General features: G+C 37.5%; 1 protein-coding gene across 1 annotated transcript in view; it reads left to right on the plus strand.

Moving 5' to 3' along the window:
* GPATCH2 (G-patch domain containing 2) overlaps positions 1–27,718 on the plus strand; it is a 130,172-nt gene that overhangs the window by 73,789 nt on the left and 28,665 nt on the right. The window contains exons 6-8 of the mRNA XM_063328430.1: positions 16,128–16,192; positions 18,915–18,954; positions 22,308–22,378. Coding sequence (XP_063184500.1) covers positions 16,128–16,192; positions 18,915–18,954; positions 22,308–22,378 — 176 coding nt within the window. The remainder of the gene's footprint in view (positions 1–16,127; positions 16,193–18,914; positions 18,955–22,307; positions 22,379–27,718) is intronic.

Raw genomic sequence — 27,718 nt, forward strand, 5'->3', positions numbered from 1 at the left:
ATGTATTTTGTTTTGTGCTACTTAAATATCTGTGGGTTATAATGCCAAATTCCAATGGCTATTTCCATATATTTTTCTTCTTGGCCACCTGCACAATTTCACACTATCGGGGGTGATACGTACAACAGTACTTTCTGCCAATTTGTACAATTTCTTGAATGCTGCAATTTCTTAAGACATCCAGCCAAATTACAGGTGTGCCTGTTTTCATTTTGTTTTCCCATGACTTGAGCTGTTTATTTGCTATAGCTTTTCTTAAACTCAGAGTTTCCAGTTAACTTTGTGAAATGCAGTATTTACCATGTTGGCGTCCAGTTAATAACTAAATAGATGAGCTTTCATTGACCAGCAATTTTCATTTTTCCGGGAGAAATCTGAGCATCTTATCCACAGCTGGAAGCCTACCATGCTCTGTAGTGTTAAACTTGCCTGCAAACCAAACCAGGCCTAATGATATGCTGAGTGCCCTCAATTCAGCCTCCATTCCGGTAGTCTGTAAAGTCTTGAGGTATTTGGTAGGAAATGGAATAGCCTGTCAGCATAGTATTGTTTCAGTAGCTAAATAAAAGGTACTGATCCCGAAACTTGCATTTAATAAGCAAATATCACAGGTATGCATTGGCAGCAAACGAAATGCAAACTTAATAACTCACTTCGTAAACTGTGCCCAGCATCGTACCACAACCAACTTGAATGGCAAGTAGTGGGTTCAGCAAGGCTTTGTGTTGGTGGTATTTTCTCAGCCATCTTGGGATGGGAGAGAAGAGGAATAGGGCTGTATTAGCCTGATGTCTTTGAGCCTTGAACAGAGCAAAGAGATTCAAAGAATTCCCCAAGCACCATTTTTTAAAGGGATAGTCGCTACTATCTTTCAACAGCCTCTTAGCTTTTATCTTACTGTAGATTTCTGTGAAGGTGTGCTTTTCCAAATACTCCATTTTTTTTAAATGGTAATCTTTACACACAGTACCTTCTGCTTTCATTCTGGCTGATTTTCCTCTTCCTGTCTTCCCGAACTAAAATCACGTATGTATTCCAACATCCCATAGGAGAATGCTTACTTTTTGTACTGGTAGTGAAAATGCTTCCCTTGACTGAAAGAGAAGTTTGTATCTTGGAGACCGTCAGATTGTGCCACAAACAGTTTCTGAAAACTTCTGGACATGTAGAAATTTTTAACATCAAGGCTGTCACTCATAAATAGCTGGTCGCAATGTATTTCCCTGGCAGTACTCTGCTCCTTCCGTCTCATTGTCTTGGACACTGTCTTGGTGAGTCATGTTGTGCTCTTATACAAGTTGTAAGCTTTTAGGGCAATTTGTCTTTTTTAGGGACTAGGTTAGCTCTAGTTGTTTCCAGAATAACATACCCATATAAATGCAAAATATAGGTATTTGATTCAAGATATTCTCTGTGGCAAAGACCCTCTCTTTGGCTTCTCTTGAATTATTTTTTTTTTTCTCCCTTAAGAACACTCCCCAAGGGCAACTTAGAATTTCCTTGGCATTTTTCAAGGAGTTGCTGATAGCCACAGGCCATAATTCTATGACGTATTGTCTCCACCCTAAGATGTGTGGAAAGTCAGTCTTCTCCAGGACCTGGCAAAATGTGCTTTACAGCTTCATGTCTGAAAAATAATGTTGTTCACTGTGCCCTGCAACACGTTAAATGCTTGCAACAGAGAGAAAAATGTTCATTATTTGACCCTCTGTGTAGTCAGGACCCAACAAACCAGTTATTCCTCTTGTCCCTATTTCTAGAGTAATTCTTCAAAAGTAGAGGATATGCATTTGGTAGCCAACAGTTGCCTGTACATGGCTTTATCAAGAATTTCAGAAGCCCAAGGCAGCTAATGTGTTGCATAGGGACCAAAACCTATTCTTACGAATCTGGCCAGAGAAGTAAAATTGATGCCACCAGAGATATTAGAGGAAAGTGAATTGTCTTTCCCCTCTGTTAATCCCAGAACAGAAGAGTCTCTAAAGGAGAACAGTGCCCTGATTTTGGGCTTGCAACAGAGGAAACCACGGAGTCAGACACCTTTCCCTGCCTTCAGTCCCACACACGCTCATCTCGCCAGTGGTTAAACTCATAGTTTTAAGTTTTAAAGGAGCAAAAGTTTTCTACATGCTAAACACAACTTTGACAGAAGCACTGTTTGTAAAAGTAAGTTTAACTTCACAGCACAATTCCAGAAATATCCGCCGTTTTAACAAAACAGCATAAAACTACCAAGGACGTATGTGTTGTGTGCCGCTAAAAACATAAGACAAAACATAGCAATGGTATTTCATCTTGGTGGAGGAGTGGATAGCAGATACAAGCAGCATTCTGCTCCGACAGCACAGGCTTCGCCTTCCTTTATGAAATAGCTTTTGGGGATCGCTATCGCTTTAATGCTTTGCAATTTTAGATTGCTGTAAGGATCTGTATAGGCTTTCTCTTTAGAGAGTAGTGTGATGTTTTGCATTATGTGGGGCTTGATATTGTACAAAGAGAACCTTGGAGCACTCTTACTGATGAGGGTAAGATAATAGAGAGTAAGATAATAGAGTTTAGTCTTCAGATCAAAGTTAATGGTGACTTTACACAATCCATTGATGAGCTTTTGCTAGGATACATCTTCAGTATCTGCATTATGGTAGAAATTTTGAAATGCAATGCTACCTTATCCAAGCGTTGATATCCCATTGTGGGGCTGCTATTAAGCCTAACAAGCTTGAGTCTCTTTTAAAATGTATGTGTGGAATTCCCAATTTTATTTCCCCCCCCTCCCCCATTAGAACCTGCTTGTTTCCATTTCTTCTATAATAGAAGTCATTTGATATTTGAAGACATGATGATGGAAAAGCTTAAGAATGTCTTGCTAAGAAAAATTACATTTATTGCAATATATTTTAAAACATATTTTATTTCTACGTTATTTTCCTTAGGGAGAAAAATAAAAAAGATTAAGCCTGAATTTAGCTTGACCTTAAAAGTGCCCAATGAAAAGTTGATTTCTGAGATTCCTCCTTGCTTCTCCTGTTCATCTCTACTGGCATTTAGAATTTGAAACGACGGTTATAGTTATACATTAGAAGTTCAGATGACAGAGAAAGTGGCGTATACGGAAGGATTTCTAAAATCTGCCAGTCCTCTAAACTTGCAGAGTAAAACATTTACATAAATGCAAGCTCAAAATAATAAAAAGTGTCATCCACATACAATACTGTCAATGGTGAAACTGCCCAGGTTTGTACCTGAAACTCCCTGAAGCCTTCTTCCTGCAGTTTCACCACTTGTGTGAGCCCTTCCGGTGGGAATTTCACTTGTAATGAAGAAAAATTGTTTTGTGAGCACTAATTATTTAAATGTTGTCTAACCTAAAGGGTCATGCTTTTATTCTAGCAATTCAAATGTGTAAATTTCATAAGGTCTATTATTGATCAGACTGTATAAATTTTGGAAGGTATTTTACTCCAAATCTTACCAAAGTGTAATCTTTTAAACCAAAATTTTCTGATACTTGAATTATTTTCTTCATGTAGGAAATCCTTACTTACACCGCTACCAGCATTCTCTTGCGCCCGGTCTTCCTATGGTCTCATTCTCCTAAAAATAGCTTAGGTATTGTCTGGGTTTTGTTGTCCAGGCTGTAAAATATGGCTCATTGGGTGCCCCTTTTAAAAACAAAAGGTCACGAGGTTTTCATGCAAATGAAGCTTGACAGGTTCAAGACTTTAAGACCGAGCAGAACTGTAGGTGCTACGACAGGAAACCATTCTACGGCTGACAGGGAGAGGAGGGTTATCCTAGTAGTTCTGCCCACCTCTGTTTGCAGTTGCTAATCCTTACTGCTTTCCCAGTCACTGGAAGCGTAGCAGGATGGAAAAGATGGGATGGAAAGAATGGGACCTCTCTGTACTTCTGTCTGCTACAAGCCTTTTTTTTTTCAGTGAGGTGAAACTGTGGGCTTCAGTGCGATGCAGGCAATGGGGTATTCTCTTTAATTGCAGTGACTGGCCACTTGTTTTTCATTTGGTTATAACTTATTAAACTAAAATCCCTGGAAATAGAAAGGCATTACTTCCTATCTGCATTCTAGTCACAGTATTTTTCATCTGTTTTCTGATAATAGTCAAAACCTAACATTAACTTGTCTAAATATGTTCATGGCTATGTAGATTAATGGAACTGATGTCAGCATGTTTAAAATGAGTTTAAATGTATAAGTAAAATGAAAAGACTTTAAAACAAATTATTTGGCTTGAAGCTCCATTTATATGGTGTATGTTTCAAGCTAATAATCAGGGCTTACTGTGGGTCAGCATGTCATATCCCAGTGGTGTCTAGTGAGATGGAGGGTTATCTTATATGTCAGCTAGATAACCCTGTGAACAATTTTGAGCAGTGGAGATAATGGGACTGAATTCTGAAATGAGGTAGAACTCTGAAATGGGGCAGAATTCAGAACGGGAGCTGGAAATACCACAGAGTACAGTGTCGCGTGTGAGCACCGTACGGCTGCTTATGAAGGCGGTCACCTTTTGGCATCAGTAGTCACTTATGTTTGACAATAATCCTTCTTGATAGGGTGCAATTAAAATGTGGGTGAATGGCAAATCAGGTACATATTCCTATAGGAAGGAAAGGTGAAGTAAAAAAAATTCTTGCTTGCTAGTGATGCTATTTTTTTTAATCTAATCTTCTTTTTTTTAACATGGATATTGCATGATAATCTAATAAGTAATTTTTTTTTTGCCATGTTTGGACAGCTTTTACTGTCTTCAAGTTGTGCTGTCCACAATTATTGTGGCGTTTAAAGCATAATTATTTTCTTAAATTATTCTCTTTTTTTCTTAATAAAAATATAATTTTTATGTACTTTGAGGAAACTGTAGATCATCTTTGTGGCAATAGATGCACTTTCATACTTCATTTTTTTCGTTTTTTTTATTCTGTATTTTACCGTTTTTAATTTTATAAGTAAGAAAAAGGCCAAATCTGTTGCATGTTTATGAAAAAAATGATTATGTAGTCTCTGGTTTCATACCTTCTCAGATGACACAACAGGCTTTCTAATTGTGCCGTTAAATCAGACCATTGATATAATAATAGAAGTCATTTAGTCTTCATACAAAATATGTAACTTATATAAACAAATTATAAACTACTTGAGTTCTGGTTTTGTTTCCACCTTTAGACGTAGCACAGTGTATCGTGCTGAATTCCATTGTCAGCTTTTGGAAAATGGACTTTTATGTGTATATATTTATAGTATATATTTTGACAAATCTTAGGAGCGCTGATGTTGAAGATATTTTTTTTCACACTGATTGTTGTATCACTCATCTTGTGTTTGCCTTTTGTCTTTGGCCATAGCATAAGTGAATTATCTAGCACTGACGAGCATATTCTTTCTCTCAGCAGTTCTTCACACACTTGATAACCACAGCTGTAACTCATAGCAAAAGCTTAGTGACTTCTGTAGCCTTTGGTCAGCCAGTAGAGGCCACTCATAGCTTGCTACTGAAGCTGGGCGGTGATTTGAAAATGGGGATTTTGTTGTGTGCATGGGGTTTTTAATCCACTCTGAATAAGTTTACACTGCCATGAAGTGTCATAGTATGACTTGCACCTGGAAAGAGTTCTGTTGTGAGTAATTCTGCTTATGTATATAAATACATTTAATATTGGTGTCTTTCTGTTTCCTATAATAAGTCCTGTGGCATTAGGAATAAAAATCACCTTCAGAAGTACACTTCAGGCAGTCTTAAATCAAACGCTTTGATAAAATCCTTTGTTGTTAGTACAGTATTTACTGTCATTATAACACAGTACTTTAATGGAGTAAGGAAAAACTGTTACAGATTACTTTGTGAGGGGGAAAGGAGGGTCACGTTTGTATGTTTTTCTTGGTTTTCCCAAATGAGGAACTGAGCTGCAGAAAACACTTACCAAAGGTCAAAACAGCAAGCCTGTAGCAGAGCAAGGAATTGAACCTGCATCTCCCAGGTCAGGGCCTATATCCTAATCACTGCTCTGCTGCTTCCTCCTGTCTCTAGCGCTGTGTGGGTACCTTCACTTATTGATGGTAATTTTACCAGAAAAAACATTATTTCAGCATTTTAGATAATTCTGAACTAATAAGGGTACAGTTCTAGCTATACTGAAGTCAAAATCCTGTTGATTTAGTGAAGCTCAGATTTCACCCTAGAGTAAGTTTTATGTCTAAACAGACAGCTAAAAATATCTTAGTAAAGGGGTTTTTTTATACACAGCATGTTACCACAGCATTTAATGAGTAGCTCTTTGTACTAAGGGAAATTTGGTTTCATTTAAATGTTTCATTTAAATAAAATTTGTTAAATATTAGCTATTTACAGAATAATGAAAAGGCAAAATTTTGGCCATTGTTTTGTTGCCGTATCTAATACAATTCAGACATCTGCCCTGAAGATTTTCCCTTTCCTAATACAAAAAATTGAAATTGTAGTGCTGTGTTGTGTGTTTATGCAGTCCTAAGTATCTTATATTTGCCTTTTAACAAGGAGTTGGTTTAATTTAAAACAAAATAAAAAAATTTAAAAATTCTGGTTTGTCATTTCCTCTTGGGACTTACAAATCAGTCCATTTTTTGCAGTGCTGTGAGCTGCTGTTGGAGCAATGTTGCCACCTCGTACTATTTCATATTAAATGCTAGGAATCTCAAAAGAAACTCCCCTGCTGACTTCCCTGCAGATAGGACACTTGCACTTTTCACTTTACCTGATGCTTTCTCCATAGACCAAATTATTTTTTTACATTACATACTAGCACTTATGTTCTCTGCTTTAATAGCTCTTCCTGTGTTACCATATCACATACTTAAAGGCAACATGTATGCATTAATTTATTTAACAGTGCATTGTTAAACTTACTCTGTTGCCTGTTCTATAGTATATAAAAGTTTGTCCCTTTGACAAAGATTTAAGACAAAACATGGTCTTGATTCTGCTAGTGTTACCATTTAAAACAAACAAACAAAAAACCTTAACCCAGACTAGTCTCTTCTCAAAAATCTTTTTTATTTTAAATTTATAATTATTTAATTTCAAATTCAGGTTTTATCTTAAAAGCAGCAGAGAACGCTGTAATAGTAAAGACTTACAAATAAATTCGCTGTTTTGCTTTTGTATGTGAGATTGAAATGTTCCATCTTTCTCTGAAGGAGCTATGTTCAGTAGTGGACTTTTTTCTTTTAATCTCTGGTACCATAGTTTTTCTTTTCTGTTAATCATTCAACTGAAAACCATATATGAAGAAATAGATGTATTTTGATCAGTTGTGTGAAAAGAAATGTGCAGAAAACTCTTAACAGTGTGTGAAATCACTAGAGAGATTGGGGAGCTGAGGCATATTCTTTAAGTCCAAGAAGCTTACTGATTCTCCTTTTATCAAGGGTGCATAGCTCTTTCATTTCTCTTTTTTTGTTTTACTAAGAGAAAACAATAAAACATGTACAGGGAGATGTGGGTTTGCTTTAGGATTAGTCCTAAAAAGGCCGTGTCTTTTGACCTATTTTTCTTGAGGTTTTTCTACTTTCTTATCACTTGCATGTATTTTGCAAGCAGAATGGCAATGATCCATTGATTTTTGCAACACTATGTTAGCAAGATGTCATTTTTAAAGAATTATAACTAGAGTAGCAAGAAACTGGCATAGAATTATTCTGCCATTGAACCTTGTCTTCATGAAGACTTTTTAGAGTTTGACTGAGCATCACTTAAGGGTAATCTCTACGTTAAAGAGATGCGTCTCTGGAATGGGCAGTTTGGGCCCTTCAACAAGAGTGTGCTTGTAGAGGGAATAAAAATGTAATGGTAATGTCAAGCTAGCGTTACGGCAATGATTCAGTAATGTGTACTGTGAAAGCTGTTTTTATTTTCCTAGTTTTCTATATTGCTCCAAGTCAAAGAATTTGTACCTATATTTTTTTAAACATGTATTTTAAATCCAGATATTTTTTTATCGTAGGTGCTTTCCCATGCTTCTAGTGAAGAATTTTTCTCTATTTCGTCCGTGATATAGTTTGATTTAATTTCCGATAAACTGGCAATTACAGATCTATGAATTATGGAAGTGCCATTGTGATGCCGTAATTTTCACTGCAAAATCCTGTTGTCCAGGATTTGGTTTTAGTTGCATTTTGTTTTGGACAACAACTTGTTTTGCAGAAACCCCTGCCTGAGAAAATTGTATTCATCAATATAGTGGTTTTAGATAAATATATGAACCCAGAGAAAAGTATCTTCTCTTATTCTGGAATTTTAAAAAAATGATTAATATAATTAATTTTTACATGTGTTAATCCGTAGTTGATCATAGCAGTTAATTTAGAATGGGAAAAGGGACCTATTCTTTCCTTTAGAAAAATGGTTAGCTTATTTATGTAACTAGTGTTCAGCAAAATTTTGCTGAAATTTTACTGGTTTTGCTTACTATGAATGTACTTTCTGAAGGTTGATATTGTTCCTCATCCTGTAGGATATCATTCCTAGTCAAAGCTGCTATTCTTAATTAGAGGAAATAGATTGACTTTAACTAATATAAGAAGCAGAAATATTTCTAAGTTCCAGTATGAGTGTGATTATGTCTGGTTACGGGGTAATGTGACTTCTGGAAACACAGACTATTAAATATACTGCTAAAAAGCTTGGAAGAGGTTATTGGGCATTTCCTAGGCATTTTAATGTCTCATAGGAGAGAACTTTCGAAGGCAGAATTCTGTTCATGCTGTGTATGGACTTCAAAGTGTGCCGTGGCATTTTTTTCCCAAAGTTTATCCATCAAAAGACTTGAAAAAAATATTACTCTATTTATATTATTAGAAAAAAAAATTGCTGCATTTTTTCCTGTAAAGCATGTGGCAAAAGCAGTCTACAGCACTTGTTGGCCATTATCAAAATATGCTTTTTCAGATTGCACTTAACTTACCCATGGCTCAGGTGTTTGTTACAAAAAAAGAGAAGGCACCCCCTCCCTCACTTTTTCAGAGGGAAGAGTAACATAAAGACATCAGACATATGCATGGAGAATTTGATGAGAAGGAAGACAAGCCCACTTCAGTTCCAGTGCCTTTTCTCAAGTGGTTTAGTCCTGGTCACCTTGACCGCTTTGGCTAAGAACCATCAAGGACCATAGCCATCAGTGCTAACTATGGCACATGGAGAATAAGGAGGTGATTGGTGACAGCCAACATGGCTTCACCAAAGGCAAATCATACCTGACAAATCTGGTGGCCTTCTATGATGTTGCCACAGCATCGATAGATAAGGGGAGAGCAATCGACATCATTTACGTGGACTTATGCAAAGCGTTTGACACTGTCCTGCATGACATGCTGGTCTCTAAATTGGAAAGGCATGGATTTGATGGATGGACCACTGTGGTGGATAAAGAACTGGCCAGTTGGCCGCACTCAAAGGGTTGCAGTCAATGGCTCAATGTCCAAGTGGAAACCAGTGACGACTGGTGTTCCTCAGGGGTCAGTTCTGGGACCAGTGCTGGTCTTTGTCGGCGACACAGACAGTGGGATTGAGTGCACCCTCAGCAAGTTTGCTGACGACATCAAGCTGCGTGGCACGGTTGGCATGCTGGAGAGAAGGGATGCCATCCAGAGGGACCTGGACAGGCTTGAGAGGTGGGTGGGCCCATGCAAACCCCATGAAGTTCAGCCAGGCCAAGTGCAAGGTCCTGCACCTGGGTCATGGCAATCCCAGGCACAAATACAGGTGGGGCAGAGAATGGCTTGAGAGCAGCCCTGAGGAAAAGGACTTGGGGGTGCTGGTGGACAAGCAGCTCAACAAGAGCCGGCAATGTGCGCTTGCAGCTCAGAAAGCCAACCACATCCTAGGCTGTATTAAAAGAAACGTGGCCAGCAGGTCGGGGGAGGTGATTCTGCCCCTCTACTCTGCTCTGGTGAGACCCCACCTGGAGTACTGCGTCCAGCTCTGGAGTCCTCAGCACAAGAATGGACCTGTTGGAATGGGTCCAGAGGAGGGCCATGAAGATGATGCGAGGGCTGGAGCACCTCTCCTATGAGGACAGGCTGAGAGAGCTGGGGTTGTTCAGGCTGCAGAAGAGAAGGCTCCGAGGAGACCTTATAGCAGCCTTCCAGTACCTAAAGGGGGCCTTACAGGAAGGATGGGGAGGGCCTCTTTATCAGGGAGTGTAATGATAGGAGGAGGAGTAATGGTTTTAAACTGAAAGAGGGTAGATTTAGATTAGGTATTAGGAAGAACTTCTTTCCTGTGAGGGTGGTGAGGCACTGGAACAGATTGCCCAGGGAAGCTGTGGCTGCCCCATCCCTGGAGGTGTTCAAGGCCAGGCTGGATGGGGCTTTGAGCAGCCTGGTCTAGTGGGAGGTGTCCCTGCCCATGGCAGGGGGGTTGGAACTAGATGATCTTTAAGGTCCCTTCCAACCCAAACCATTCTATGATTCTATACAGCATCAGCTCTATGAAATTGTGTATGCACAGCTGATATAGCATATGAGGTTAAAAGCTAATGTCCTTCTGTATATAAGGGGGGTGTTTAATAGTGTGTAAGAATTGACCACTATCAAGAAGTGTGTTGTTAATGGATGAACGTAAAGTTTAAAACGGGCCTGATCTGTCAGTCTTCTAAACATTCCCATAACAGTAATTCTGATTCCCTGATACTCATGTATGCACTCAGACACACATACTCACATACATTAAATTAAAAAAAAAATATTAGTTGTGCAAACTTTCAGTGTTGCTTGTTCTTAGTATCCCAAGAGAAAGGTAGTGCTTGCTTTAACCCCTGATTTCTTCTTTTGCACTGGGACTTCATCACTTAAGCCAATTCTAGATATCTATGCATTTGTTTATTTTTTTCATTAATAAGCAATCTGAATAGTTGAGATGCTATTTGTTTTGATTTTAACGTTTTACAATCTGCTGCCACTTCTGTAGCAGTTGGCTCTCTTCTGTGGAGATTCAGCGGAATTTTGCAGTAGATTTTAGTAATGATGAGTTAGCAGATGAAGATGGGTAATAGGTTTTGTTTTGGTTTTTTACTCCTGAGGTAACAGGGTTTTTTTCAAATATGAATTCATTTGCGTTAACATATTGTGACTCTTAAAATAATCAGCATTCAGTTTTATGTAAAGATCCATATGTATGCAGTATGAATTTAGTTTTATAAATATTCCGTGGCTGCTTGGTAACTGCAGCTATCTAGGGTGTGCAAGAGAAACCTCAGCAGTGTACTTTCTGATAAGTTGCAACTGTATTCCAGGCAAGTTCATATTCTCATATAAATTAGTGGAAAAACATACTTCTCTGTGGTTTATATATTATTTTAAAACTGGCAATTTAGCAAGTGATTTTTCTTGAAATTTCCATGCTTATTAAATTTCAGATTATGTATTTTGAGTGAGCTGGAAACTTAAACTTGTTTCCATAAGTATGGCTGCAGGTAAACAACCAATTTTAGTCCAGAAAATAGCTTTTGCTTCTGTCAACATGTTGTTTATTTTCTCCCTGAGATAAAAAGTTCAGTTTTCTGATATTTGTACCAAGATAAAGTCTGTAAACAAGATTAATATAGTGTGGAAAAGGTTGTCAGCAGCCCTGGCAAAGGAAATAAGTTGCCTGTACACAGAACATACTGTAAACTGAATAAAAGTGTCAGGTCCACCATGAGATAATGTGATCATGAACCTCTAACAAAGCATGACATAGGCACAGTCGGCTTTTCTTATAGCCACAGTGTAGAAAATGGATTACTATATTCCAGGGATACCCACTGGAATAGCATGAAAACCTCATTTTGAGATTAATGCAGGATGTAACTCTGGAGAGCTGAGCTACGTGTTTACCTGTAGTGTTAAAGTAACAGTTTAGTTATTAATCTTAAAATTTGGAAATTACATATTAAAATAGTTGTTCATATTTCTGGGCCTGTCTTTGTGAATTGACATTTTTTGCTCTTATTATTAGCTGAACTATGACATCGCAGAAGTAACGTTTGGTCACTATTTTATTATTATCTTCTATCTATGTAAGGCCTCAATAAGTCTAATAAAACAGTAAATTCCAAATGCGGGTAAAGCAGTAGGTGCTGTTCTCCCGTGTAGCTGCCATGATTTCCTCTACTAGGGATTTGTATGCTTGCATAGATATTTCTGCAGTAAGCTATTACCAATTCTTTTCAATTGCCACCAGCCAGAAAAGTGACAACACTTCAGGGTTTCTCAAATTGGCCCTGAGCGATGTCATTCTTCAGGGCAAAGAAACAGATTTTGGTCAAATGCTTTACTGCACGGAGCTTTCAAATTATTCAGTGAGTGTTCTTTGAAAGTTTTCCAGACTTGGAACTCCAAATGCCCTGGCTTTTTTCCAGCACGAGAGCAGATGAATAGGGATATTTTCCTTTAAAAGTTCAATGCATTGTTCTTTTAATAAAGAGTAGGCTATTTTTGTCTGTGAATCTTCTGCATATGTACTTTTGGCAAGCCTATGGCATTGAGTTTTTGTGGTCTCCTTTCAAAACTTGCAGAACATATGATTTCATTCCCACCTCTGGTCATCTGCCGACTGTAAAACTATCTCCAAGGAACTGAAAACTTGTTCCTGCATTCTTTCCAACAGGAACAGTTTGCCTTCTGCTCTGGTTCTTCAAGCATGACTTTGATCAGGTGGTCATTTATTCTTCTGCTTTTACCTATCTATAGGTGCAGATAAATAAGGCAGATTCTAAAAATAAAAATGAAGCTGTTTGAATGCATTCTTGAGGAATACCGAAATATCACATCATTACAAAAGTGCATGTGCTATCATGCATTGTTAGGATCATTCTTAAATTGAGCATATTACATATTTTCTGTTTCACTGTATATATAAAGGACTAGATAAGCACTACAGTACAGTGGTAAAAATGATTTTATCTTTGCTTTCTATCCCACGTCAACTTGAATTTCAAAAGCTTTACGTTGAGATACAAAAGTTGGGAGTGTTTTTTGATAAATTTATTTGTGTTATCCATAAATAAGGATCACAGAATCACGGAATTTTCAGAGTTGGAAGGGACCCCTAGAGATCATCTAGTCCAACTCTCCTGCTAAAGGAGGATCGCCTAGAGCACATTACAGATGGGTCTTGACAGTCTCCAGAGTAGGGGGCTCCACAACCTCCCTGGGCAGCCTGTTCCAGTGCTCTGTCACCCTCACTGTAAAGAAGTTTTTTCTCATATTTGATTGGAACTTCCTATGTTCCAGCTTGTGCCCATTACCCCTCGTCCTGTCACTGGGAACCATTGAAAAGAGTCTGGCTCCATCCTCCTTAAACCCACCCTTTAGATGCTTGTAAACATTAATAAGGTCTCCCCTCAGCCTTCTCTTCTCCAGGCTAAAGAGTCCCAGCTCTCTCAGCCTTTCTTCATAAGGGAGATGCTCCAATCCCTCAGTCATCTTTGTTGCCCTACGCTGGACTCTCTCCAGTAGTTCCTTGTCTCTCTTGAACTGGGGAGCCCAGAACTGGACACCATATTCCAGTTGTGGCCTCACCAGTGCAGAGTAGAGGGGGAGAATGACCTCCCTTGACCTGCTGGCCACACTCTTCCCTATGCAGCCCAGAATTCTGTTGGCCTTCTTGTCTACAAGACCCCCAGATCCTTTTTCTTCAGAGCTGCTTTCCAGCAGGTCCACCCCTAACCTATATTAGTGCCTGACATTCTTCCTCCCCAGGTGCAGGACCCTACACTTGTCCTTGTTGAACCTCATTAGGTTCTCCTCTGCCCAGCTCTCCAGCCTGCCTAGGTCATGCTGGATGGCAGCACAGCCCTCTGGGGTGTCAGCCACCCCACCCAGTTTGGTATCATCAGCGAACTTGCTGAGGGTACACTCTGTTCCCTCGTCCAGGTCGTTGATGAATACTTCAAACAATACTGGTCCAAGTATTGACCCTTGGGGGACACCACTGGTTACAGGCCTCCAACTGGACCCTGCTCCATTAATCACAGTCCTCTGAGTCCTATCACACAGCCAGCTCTCAATCCACCTCACTGTCCCCTCGTCTAGTCCACACTTCCTCAGTTTCCTAAGGAGGATGTTATGAGAGGCAGTGTCAAAAGCCTTGCTGAAGTCAAGGTAGGTGACATCTGCTGCTCTGCCCTCATCCAGACAACCAGTTATAACATCATAGAAGGCTATGAGGTTGGTCAGGCATGATTTACCCTTGGTAAATCCATGTTGACCACTTCCAATAACTTCCTGAACGTGCTTGGATATGACATCCAGAACGAGTCACTCCATCACCTTCCCAGGGTCGGAGGTGAGACTAACCGGTCTGTAGTTCCCTGGGTCCTCCTTCTTGCCCTTTTTGAAGACTGGAGTGATATTGGCCTTTGTCCAGTCCTCAGGCACCTCTCCTCTTCTCCATGACCTTTCGAAGATGATGGAGAGTGGCCATAAACACTCAATGTCGTCATGCACATTGTTAAATTCTTGGCATTCAAAACTGCCCCTGACGTAGAGGGACACCCCACCACCTCTCCTTCCTTGCCTATCCCTTCTAAAGAGTTGGTAGCCGTCAATCACCACACTCCAGTTGTGTGTGTCTTCCCACCACGTTTCTGTGATGGCAACTGTATCATAGTTGCCCTGCTGTACAATGGCCTCCAAGTCTTCCTGTTTGTTGCCCATGCTGTGTGCATTCATGTAGATGCACTTCAGCTGGGCTAATTACCTTGCTACTTTATTGGGGAGGACAAGCCCTTATTCCCACCTGTCTGCGCTCAGACATTTCTGCAGTTGCCAACCTACCACTACTCATGTCTTTGCTAACACATGGGTCATCATCTCCCACCTCCGCTGCAACAACAGGCTGCAAGACCTTGCTAGCACTTTTACCCACCAGTACTGGCATGCTGCTCCCAGGCACCACTTTAGTCACTCTAGTTACATTCCCGTCCCCCTTCAAACCTAGTTTAAAGCCCTATCAATGAGTCCTGCTAACTCCTGTCCCAAAATCCTTCTTCCCCTTTGGGTTAGGCTTTCCCCACTTGTTGCCAGCATGCCTGGTGTCCTGTATATCAATCCATGATCAAAGTAACCAAAGTTCTGCCGGTTGCACCAGTCTCTGAGCCAGGAATTAATCTGCTGACTCTTCCTGTTAATCCCCTCATCAATCCCTGCAACTGGTGGGATAGAGGAGAACACTACTTGTGCTCCTGATCCCTTAATCAGCCGTCCCAGGGCTCCAAAGTCTCTCTTCATTGCCCTTAGACTTCTGGTAGCTATCTCATCATTACCTACTTGAAATATCAGCGGTGGATAATAATCTGAAGGCTGAACCAGGGTAGGGAGTTTCCTCCGTATGTCCTTGATCCTGCTCCCAGGGAGGCAGCTGGCTTCTCTGTGGGATGGGTCCGGTCGACAGATAGGGCCCTCTGTTCCCCTCAGAAGGGAGTCACCTACTACAATTACCTTCCTTTTTTTCTTGATTGAGGAGGTCCTGAGTCGTGGGGGTGAGTGATTAGCCCTGTGTGACTCACTAGATGGATCATCCTCCCCATCCTTATTTGTCTGGCCCTCAGATTCCAAAGCCCCAGTGACTACAACCCCTCTTTTCTTCCCTGTGGGTGTCGTAATAATACAGGCAGTACGCCTTTCTGACTGTGGAGGTGTCTCTAGTGTAGATTGCCCGTCATCCACATTCTCATTCGACTGGCCTTCCTCGTTCAGTACCTCATATCTGTTGTTCAGAGGTACCGGGGGGGACAGGAGGGGTAAGGAGAGGTGTATGTTGAATATAATTTTGAAAACATATAACTTCAATTTTTTGGAGATGAAGTGTTTCATGGGCTTTTCAAAAGTAACTTAGGCTTCCGATATCTGTAAATGTCTGATGTCTAACATTCATGAGCAGAATTACACATAAAGGATTTTGGCAAATCTTGTGTAGTACTTTCTGCATTCAGACTTGACTTAAAAATGGCAGATATTGCTAATTGCATTTACTGCATCTAGTGTACTGTCTCTATTTAGTATTTGCAATATGTTTTCTTAATAAACAATCACTGTGAGTGTATGCTACCCCATTATTCAAAGACTTTTTTTTTCCTACTTTTTCCATTAGATAACTCCAGGACCAGGCGGTAGCAGGAAAACGGTTCACTTGTCCCAGGATTCTCTTCACCATGAGTGAGTATCAGTGATGGGAGTTACAACTTTTTATTATCGTTTGCTTTACAGTAGTGCCTCTGTCCCAAAGCCACATTTTACAACTGTATAAACATGTGAAAAGAGAACCTGAGCTTAGTTACATAATTATCTTTATTTAGTAATTAAAAAGCATTACAAATATTATTCATTTTGTTTGTTAAAGAAACATGGCGTTCAGTGCTTTGTAAATGTATTTTTATTAACTTGATAAGTAATATGCTTTCCTAAAATGCAACAAATATGAGTTGTTTAAAAAAAGCTGCTTTATTTTTCTCCAAAGGGAAATTCAGAAACGCCAAGCTTTGAGTATATGAAAATAAACAAGCATCGCACCTTTGAGTCTTCAACATGATGTATCATGTGAGGAAGAAGGTTATCATAAATTACACAAAAAGACATTCAGTTAATTGTTTGGATACACGTAAATACGGAATGTCATTCGGTTCGTTTAGTTACTCTGGTGTGCCATTACTGTAAACTCTTACTCTGTTCAGCTGACAACGTTAGCAGCATTATTTCTTGGTTATCTCTTTTGAATAGCTACAATAAGAAGATTACATTTTCCTATACTTTTCTAAATCAAAAATCTAAAGCACAGACACACGTGATTAGGAAATAATGTATTTGCGGAAATGTTTATGTGTTCTGACTGCTACTAGATATAGCATCCACAGTTGAAAACAAAACTTGCGAAATCAAATATACTACAAACATCAGATCCTCGATACCAACTGCTTTATGGCACTGATTGACTTCTATTGCACCCCATGGCTTGCTGATGTGTGTGTTAACTAAAGAGGTTGTGACTTCATAAGTTATTTCTGCCCTGAAGGAATTCAGCTGATACTTTATGGTTTTTACTTTTGTTTATTTTACTAAAACAAACAAGCAAACAAAGAACACTGTAATTAAGTGAATGGACAAAATTATAAAAAAGTGTGACAAAAAAAACCCGTTCTCATTAGGTGTTATTCTTTAGAAAGAGGTTTTTTACTGTCTAAACATGAGACGCATTTGAATTACTTTGACATACTTTCTCAAAAGAAATACATTTTGCGAATCATATAGTCTGTAATGCACTAATTTGTCACAAACCAGCAGAGTTTATGTGGAGGAGGATAGCTTAGTTTGCTGCTCCTCCTTGAGCATTTGCTGTTGACCCTGGTCAGAGATGAGACACTCATCCGTGTGGAATTTAGACCTAACCCATTATATTTCTTATCTTCATCAGCTTCTGGATGTTTGTGACCTTATTTGTTGAGTCACTAGCAAATGTGATGGTTTTTCTTTTCATGCACTGCCAACATCAAAGTCATGCATGCATGAAATCTCCCTGTTTTCCTCAAATTTTGAACTACTCAGTGCAGTTGATGAACGTTTCATGTCCAAAATACATAATTATCTACTAATTTTCATCTCAAAATATACTTGGACCTTTATTGATGTCATTCTTTTGCCATTTCCTACTTTTTTTCCTTAGTCATTTTAAAAGTAGAAAAAGGAGTTAGCTGTATGTGGGTTTCAGTGACAGCTAGTCTTGCATAGAAGAATGAAAGGGTTGACTACTCATCAGCAAGTTTACAAAAAGTGAGTGACAAAAAGCCACAAAACTTTCAGATCTGTGACTTCCAAAAAAAAAAAAAAAAAGAGTAATTTAGACCAGACAATTCTATGTAAATTTATTAAAGTAAAAATTTTAGTGTCGTCATGTGGCTGCTGTGGGGAAAAAATGAGAGTAAACTATATTGAATCTAACTACTTCAGAAAAAGTGTGACTAGGTTAAGCTTATGATCTATGGTTACACTTCTAGAGGAATTTACAAACATAATAGCAGATAATGCAATGGTATTTTTGTGCAGTATTATAATGGATGGAATTATTTTATCCTTTGCCCAAAACCTATTGCTTGCTTACATGAGTGGTATGTAGGTACTATTACGTAATTTCAGATCCCCCTTGCTTTAATTGTTTTTACCTTCTTCTATTTTGCAAGTGCCAAGATTTGCCCCAGGTTTGTATAATGCTTGCTACAGCTACATTCAGATGTTAATTCGGTTCTCTGTGATCACGGTGTGTATGTGAGCCAGTATTAATACGCTTTTACTGCTATTGAGGGAAAAGTCACATTGTGAGTCCTTGCCCTGCATATCAACGTCTTAGTCCAGATTTTTGTCCCTATGAAATAAGGCTGCCAATAGGCAAAATTGTGCAGTTGTGTGGAGATATGAAGTTACTGTATTTACAGACTGTGATTTTCACTTTAGATTCAACTCAGACCTCAGTTTGTGGAATAATACATTAACGACTACCAGGTAGTCCAGAGTACTTAAAAAATCTTTTTAGCTATAATCATTTATAAGTAACACTTCAGTACTAAATATGGAATTACTTTTATTTATAGCACATGCATTATGGTCTATTAAAATACTATTATTTATATATTATTTTAGCTTGTTTGACAAAATATAATTACCTATAAAGCCAATAGCTACTCAGAAGCGAAATTTGTGGTGCATTCTTTCAAAAGTGTTACAGACTTAGAGAGCTCAATAAAAATATCCCATTAAAATAAAGTATAGCCAAAGGCTGTATTTTCCTGGCAGACAATAAAATACCCAAAAGCACGCACAGGCTGGTCATATGACAACATGTGCTTTGTTAGTTATATTGTTAAACCTGTCTTTTCTTTCTCTCCCACAGCCACTGGTTTAGCCCTGGGGCTAGGAAGGAACATAGCCAGGTAAGAACTGCTTTGATCAAGAACAGTTTACTTGAGTTGTGTAAAGGAATTTAACTACCTCTACTCCAGAGGTAGTGGGCTAATATTTTAGGAAATTATAAACAAAGCAGGTATGATTTCATATTTTCTTGTAAGGAAACATATTACAGTAATGCATTTCAAAAAGTCCCTTAATTAAAAATCTTTAATTAGTTACTTCATTTCAGTTAAGTATCTTGGAGTTTTAGCAGGTTAAATGAAAAGTCTGATTAGTTTTTAAATTATTTTCTTAATAGTAGTATCTCCAAATGTTGTGTTTCTCAAAATGCTGGAAAGCAAAACATTTGACTCACAAATGAAGAAATACAGAACAGTGACAAGAGTGGGCAGGCTTCTACAGGAAATTTTTCTGTTTCGTTTTTCTGCCTTTCATTGGTTAAAACAAGCACAGCAGTAAAAACTGAACTGTTAGATCTCCGTCATGGTGCAGATATTGATCAAAATATCTCACTAGTTTGTCTGCTGAGCCACTACAATGTAGTCCCTAGGATGTCCAAGCCTAGAGATGTTGTTGAGGGAATGTGAAGGCATGTTTAATACTTGATTATCAACATAGCACTTATTTCTTTAGCTTGTCCTCAGATATGGAGGAATACCTTTCTTTATGGATGATAGTTAAGGTCTAAACAGAACATACTGTCCAAGAACTTTATAATGTGAAAAATATCTGTTTTCATTTTGTAAATGTATAGTTAACTTCAACTATTCAGTAAAAGAAGCTGAATGTATCAGCAATGCCTTGAAACTTAAGACTAAAGTTCCACGGTAAATTTTTTAAGTTGGTAATAATTGATATAACACCATTGATTTCATTAGGTCTGTGCCAGTTCACTAGTACGTTTACAAATTTAAATAGATTTGAAAGTTCAAAAGGAAATAAGACACATAGAATCTTTGGAGGGTTCACCTTAGGATGATTCATCATGAACACTTGTAGCTGCAGTAAGTCATAGTTTAAATCAGTGTATACACTTTCCTGTCCCCTCTCCCTTCCTTTGAACTCTAGAGCAAGCTGGATCTCTAAAAGTTATATTACTTGCCCAAAACTACCAGAGTGGATAAAACATAGTACAGTTTTAGCTGTAAATTGTGAACTTCTAACATGTTATATTAAGCTGACTGACACTTAACGTCTAAACAGACGGCTTTATATGATTCACATTTAACTCTCATTATTTTGTAACACATTTTCTAGTAGAAGACAGACATTAAAAAGAGCATTTTAAATATGACCATGCTTCATCTTAATTAATCATGATAAAAGTTCTCTTGGGTTAATCTTTATCCTCTTCCTGAAATTTTGATGCTCTAAGTAGTCAAATTTGCTAGATTAGAATGAGTTTGAGTGATTTTTTTTTTAATTGGATTTTTTGATATATTAATTGTCTCATATAACAGAGTAGTTAACTGAAGATGTACTCTTCACTTCTTTGAAAGATTCTAAGCTTAAAACAGTACAGAAATTTCCATGGTGAGAAATACATAAACCTACATCGTACGTACTAGCAATATCCATTCACCGTAGAGTGTGAAAAACGTCTGCTTAGCTGGTATATCATGACAGATTAATTCATCTTCTCTCAGATAATAGTAGATTTGAATTAATTTTAGATTTTACGTGTTTATTTTGTATTTCATAAGAGCTGCGTTTTCAGACCTTATGTGAAGTTCACTGTATTCATAACTTACAGAATTGTGAAGTAAAGCTAATGTCATCAAATAATATAGGTGCTACTGACATATAATGGGTTATTTTTTTAGACAAGTAAAAGAAATAATAATGATGGTGCAATGTAATTACGACAATTTTGACAGCCTATAAAATTCTCACTAAATTTGTGAAGATCCATAGTGTTTAACTAATGGTTGCATGGGTTTGCTACTTTCTCTTTTAATTATTTCCTGGAGTTGAAGTTATGTTAGAACACAAGTAATTAACTAGCCAAATTCAAAGTCTGGCAGGTGATCTGTATTTGTACATGCTGTAACTACAATTTACTTATCAGCCAGAGTATATTGATAATAGTAAGACTGCTCTTCTTAGCTGGATCAGAGAATCATAGAATCATAGAATTGTCATTAAATAGATATACATTGTACGAATGTTGTGCTGGTTTAAATTGCGGCTATCTTTAGATATTAATTATAAGTACTCTTATTTGTTGATGATAAGAGAATGAAAAAATTGTTTTGTCAGGATAAGGTGCCTTACCTTTATGTATCCTTCAGATACATACCAGACTGCACTATTTTTACTGCATCTGGGAACTGAATAGTTGGGATGACAAGGAGCATTCCTTAAACAAGAAGCAGGCTATAGTTGGGGAAGAATGAATCAAGTGTCATTTTTCAGATAGGTGTCATTTTTTGTAGTCCCTACTCATGTACAACACTAAGGTATGGTTGGCCAAGTCATAAAGTTCATAATTTCCTAATTTCCAGTGGACTTCTAAATGAGTTTGCTGTGAATGTTAGATCCATTTACCTATAGACTGTTTCTAAACAGTCTTTCATTGTACACTTTCTTTAATATATGTTGAGTTTCAAGAAACATTTGTATTTTTATACTGTCTAGTGTTAATATCTTTAGTGTAACTTTTTGACAATCATTATTTACTGTTATTGCCACTTTACTCATCCTGGTAAATATCATAATGCTGGAAATAGACTTCTGAATATTGGAGATAGTCTGAATGAAAAGTCTTCCTTTATTTGTCTAAAAATAGAGTGAATCGGAGCTTGTTCCAGAAACTGAATGACTGTTTCAGTTAAATGAATCCTTCATTATTCCTACTTCCCCACTATTATGGGAAGCTTTAATACTGTGTTTTTGTTGATTCTGCAACTTTCAAATTGCAAAAGCTCCTGGGGGGCTTAGAATAGTTTATAGCTGTTTCATAACTGCTTAGATACAAGTGCCAACCTGAATAGTTTTTTGTTATACAATTTTGAAAATGTAAATTGAAATTGTGACAATTATAAAATTTTATAGGTAATTGTGAAAGTTTGACTTGCATGGCTTTCTGATATGCTTTCAGAATGCTTTAATTTTACATTTTCAATTATTTAGGAATTTTAAACCGGTGGGTTGGACTAGATGATCTCCAGAGGTCCCTTCCAACCCCTATCATTCTGTGATTCTGTGATATATCTTGAAATAAAGCTCTATTAGATGTCCATCTCTTCTAGAGTCTTGGTTGAAAACTATTGAAGGATTACTCAAGACAGGAAAGAATAGCATTGTCAGGAAAACATTTCTAAAAGGCAAATAAAGGCATTGCTTGTGAAACTGTTCTGAAAAATTTTTTTAATAGCTTCAACTTCTGCGAGACAACCGATCAGAGAGAGGACACAAGAAGAACAGCTCTGTAAAAACAGCTAGCAGGTAAATTAATGCTCCAGCTGCCATTAATCCTGTTTATGAATTTGTTGATTTCTAAACTCGCAAATTTTTATATAAGAAATGACACCATTCTTTTGGGGCATTTTCAGAGGTCTTCTGTTTTTTTGTGATTTACTTTCAAGAATTTCTTTTATATGGCATAATCTTCGCCTAAAATACAGGTATTAGACTTTATTGGTGACTCTATCCAACAATACTTGCTGAACTTAATCTATTTACTAACCATCAGAATTAAATGAATGCAAAAGTAAGGTTTGTGCTTCTGGCACATAAGTTAAGTGCTGAAAATGTATAAAGGTACTATAATCATAAATCATCGTTATGCATACATTCTTTTGAAATCAAAAAGATAAATAGTGTAATACTTAAATTATTCTTATGTCACATTTTGAGAATAAAAATTTCATTGTGAAGACTTATTAAAAACAAATCTAGTTGTATCCTCTGGCTTCTTTTCTCCCCCTCAAAAGACAAAAAATTCAACACTGAACTGGTCTAGGAGTCTGTTCCTAGAGGGTTTTTTGTGTACGTATTACCTGCTGAATCTATTCTGCCAAATAATTATTTTAGTTCTAGTATTTTTTAAAATGAGAACCTACATAAATGTTTCCCTTGCTATACACAACATCTTACACAATTTTTACCTTGTTCTGTACAGATGACAATATGCTATCAAATTACTTTTTTCCAAAAAGTTATAACAGATTTATATCATCATGTAATAATATGGGTTTGAGTGAGACAGTTGTCTTTCAGGCACTTGTCTTTTAGTATATATGTTGTCATCCTGAAATAAGTTATTAATATTGTTAAATACTTGCCTTGATGAATACCTGGAAAGTGAGACCAATACTTCTTTCAAAAATATGCGTATTAAGTATGAATCTATTTCATTGTATACATGTTCTAGTTACAGACTATAAAACACTGGTCGTGCAAGTGTTGGTCATTCATCTTGAGAAATTGTGTTATCTTTGTCTATTAAACCTTTTATATTAAGACAAAATTGAAAATTTCTGCATACATTTTCTGGCAAGCACACTTGTTAAGTCATATCTTTGCTCAGAATTTTAGAACGACTACACTTTAGATACGGATTTTCCTGTAAGGCTCCTTACAGGAAACTGAGAGTATAAAGTGGATATAAAGTGAGCAGGAAGAAACAGGTTATATTTAAAGTCATTTTAGCATCTTCTTTATGCTGTAGCAATGTAAAACGGTGTCTGAGGAATTTGGAATCATAACTTAACGTGTTTGTTATTCTGACCAATGAAGCTCTTGTGAAGTGATTGCTACCAACACAAGCAGTTAGAGATTTTATTTTTTTTTTTAAATGGCATTAAATACCTGAAGTGATCTTCAACCTCTCTTCATGTCTAATCAGCAGTGCGTGAGTAGACTGTTATCCCAGTAAATGTCTGGCAGGGCTGTGTAGGAGCAACAGGTGGCAAATCCAAGACTGAAGACTAGCATTTTCCATAAAATGTCAGTAATGGTAAAACAGGACTTATATAAACTATGATGATGATTTACATAAAGCCACAGTATATTGTCATACTGTAATACCCTTAAAAACAGCAAGGTCGCTGCCACCTTTTTCTCTCCTTACCACAGAAACTTCACTGTAAGTTCTTTAAGGTGACTTGAAGATAAATTCTTAAACTTCTATGAAAATGATATTTTTAGCCGGCCATCTGCTGTCTTAGAATGTACGTCTTATTTACAAGTTGTATTTTGAACAAATTTTAACGTTCTTGCTACAGTTTAGCTGCTGAAAATAAGAATTGAATTTGCACAATGTGCAAGCATTTTTTCTATCAAGCCAATAGCATGTCTGGTGTCTAGTTTCTTCCTGTAGCTTTAGTGTTCTATAACCTAATATTTTGCTTTTTATGAAAAGCTGTTACAACCAGAACAGAGATTGAATTCCAGATGTATAGGAGCAACACATGACAAATACATAGTTCATCTCCTCATATGTTGCTAAGTTCCTGTCCTCATTCAGTTCAAGACAATTCCCGTGGTATTCTGTTCCTTACAAATGAAATTCGTGGTGCATAGTGACATATGTCAGATTTATCTGTGGTTAATATCGAAGGCTGATTTTGTAACTACTTAATTTTAAATTATCACTTCTACCAAAAGCGTTAATCTTGGTTTCACCAGGCAATAGGGAGAAGGAAAATGTTTATGCTTAACAAGGTACCTATAGAAATTACTTGTTTAGTAGCAAATATTGCTCACAGTGTTAACAAAATGGTGAACATCACCTTGGTTGCAAATGCACATCTTCATTACTGCGTATGAAGTCTTAAAATGGAAATCTGTCATTTAGATTTTTGCATGTGCCAAATATTTTAAAAACCACTAAACTACAATGATACCAATGAAATGTCACAAGGTTAAGTTATAGAATTATAGTAAATTTTATATCATAAATATAAATACAGTAAATTTTAGTAATTATAGTAAATCTTCCATTATTTCAGTGTGTTACATGCATATGCAGTTAAGTCTTCTGTTGAATGCAAATGTTTTCTCGCAGATGAAAGTCTGAAGCTTTCTAAAATTAACTCTAAATTAGTTCTTGCATGTGTTAAACTATTGCAGTTGATGCATCAAAGTAGTTCAGATGAGTAACCCCCTTAAAAAGAGGCATACAAAAAGTAATGGCTGTAACCTTACATTGTCTTAATGTTTGTTGCTACATGCAGTGGTAGAACAGCAGTAGTAAGTATTGGAAATTCTATAAAATTATTGTACTTATCCAGAATACAGTTTAATCTGCTTCTACTGCAAGACTGAATTTCTCTGGGTCGGTCTTCACATAGTTTTCACACAACTGTATTTCTTGTTGTGGGACTATGTTTTATTTGCTTTTCTGGAATACCTTTTTACTGGTTTTTGTGTGTACATGACATATGTATATACACATACGTTTTTCTATGCTTGCTTTGACTTTTCTTACCCCTTTTGGATGCCTGAACACAGTTGTTGTTTCAGCATGTAGACAATATGTAAATACCCATATTACATTAGATCAGTGACTTGCGGAATAATTTACTCTGTAAATACATCAAAAAGGTGTGGAGCTCTAAGCACGGCAGTGGTCTGCAGCTGTCTCTTTGTGGTGGGATAATACTGATACTTTCTGGGTGAGCTTTACTGTACTGGGTTGCTTGTATTAGGTTTCTTCTGTCAAATTAATAATAATGAGCCAATCCTACATAAACTAACACAAACTTTTACTAGTGGCAAAATAATTAGATTGTTGAGAACTATTGATATGGCTACTTATGAACCAAATGTTAAGAAGGGGGACAGTCCTGCACCACAAAAATTGGAACCTGAATAGATTATATTATGCTGATACGTTTCAACACATCTTCTGTATTCAACACATTTAAATATATATATATATATAAATTTATGCTACCTTTACAGATAAGCTTTAATCTACAAATACGTAGTTTCTCCATTAAATATTTAAATTATATAAACAGTACTAAATAATACTGTTCTAGAAGGTGCCTTTCTTTTTCCTGTATAGCCTTGAAGAAGTTCTCTGTTTACATTGTCTCTCTGCATTAGGTCAGGAACAGTCCCATCCCCAGTCCAGCTACACTGCTCAAAGTTGTTAATTCTTCCAACTGCTTGTTTTCATCCTCTACTCTTTTGCCAGTAAAGAGGGGGTTTTGTCTGCATTTTTTAATACGCTTCGGGCAAAACCAGCCTGGTTAGCTCAACTCACCTATTTAAATTAAATTGGCTGGTTTTGTACAAACCATATTAGGGAGTGCTCACATGATTTCTTCCTCCGGCAGAGCTGTGGAGATGATAATCTCCAGCAGATGTGTGATAACAAATAGCTCGGGATAGTAATGTCTTCATCTGGCGCAGTTGTTAGCAGACCAAATGTCTGTCTGTAGCCCCAGGCTGTGGGCAAACAATTGAACGTGATTGAGTTATGGCGAGTTAACAAGTTGCTGCTTGGCAGCTGAACTGCCATAGCTGATCATGCGCTCATTGTTTGCCTGCGCCCATCATAAGGTAGAACACGTTTTCTTAATTCACCTTTGTAAAATTTTATAAAAATGACTTCTACCCAAAGAAGATTCCCCGGGGCTAAGAGATTCATTTGGTCAGCTATGGAGACAGCGTTGAACAATATTTTGCTGAGCTGCTATAACAAGATTTTGAACATGTGATTCTATTGTTAAATATATGGGGGACCTCCATCCCACAACTGTCGCCTGTCTCTTAATGTTTAATGTATTTATTCTTGCAATACCTTACGAAGTTAGGAATTGTTTGACAGAATAACCAGAATACCGAAGCAATTTAATATTTTGCCTTTGGTCATACAGTCCATGCCACAAGTACTAAATTTATGCTGTAATCTAGAAACAACAGAATTACAGATCGGGAAAACAGGAGACTACTGAATAAGTTCAACTTGTGTGATTATTTCCTTTAATATACATAATGGTCTTGTGGCAGGTTTCTTTTACAGTGTGCCTCTGCTACATATTGTTAATTATTTTTCTATGTACTTATTTTTTCTTATTGTGCTGTAAGTAGAATTTGACACGTGCGTGAATGGAGAAACTGAAAACAGTGCCAGAACTTTTGCCACTTACCAGGTTTCTTTTTGGTCATATCTTAATAATTCCAGATTAGCTTTCCACGCTCAAATGCTCCCTTAGAGATCTTTAAAAGAAGAAAAAGCTATTTGTAATTCTTAGGCAGTTCAGTCCTGGCTTGAAAGAAGGCTAAGTCATACTCATAAAAATGATTTCAAGGTGATGTAGAATTATAGAAGTTAGGTTTCAACTAGCTAACTGATACTGTGCTAACAATCTAATCCATGTAGCAGCAGCTTAGTATGCAGTAGTTTGCCACTTCTTGTGGCTGCAAGGTAGAGCATAGCTTGAGGTAGAGGTAGTACCTTGATAGTTCTTTAAAAATCAGCAGGAGCCAGGAGCCACCTACTCAGCTGTTATTATAGTGTGAAAGGAGGACTGTGTGCCAGTCATCCAGTGATCACCTCTAGCTGCTCTGTTTTGGTCTGGCAAGAAGTCTTTGAAGACGTCTGCCGTGGTGAACAGCACAGACTGAAATACAGGTCTTTGCACGTGTGGAGGACGCATTCAGGAAAGCAGACTCTGGAAGAAGTATGAGAAGGGTTATGTAAAGGAAATATGTCAGATGTTACTAAATGGTGAGGTGTCAATAAAACCCCAGAACATTAGTCGTAACTTCCCTGTGTTTCCTGCAACTGTCTCTTTCCCTCCTTTCCCTAGTTGGTCTCAATCCAATTTA

The sequence above is a fragment of the Chroicocephalus ridibundus genome, chromosome 3 (genome assembly GCF_963924245.1).
Source record: "Chroicocephalus ridibundus chromosome 3, bChrRid1.1, whole genome shotgun sequence".
In the NCBI taxonomy this organism is placed as follows: domain Eukaryota; kingdom Metazoa; phylum Chordata; class Aves; order Charadriiformes; family Laridae; genus Chroicocephalus; species Chroicocephalus ridibundus.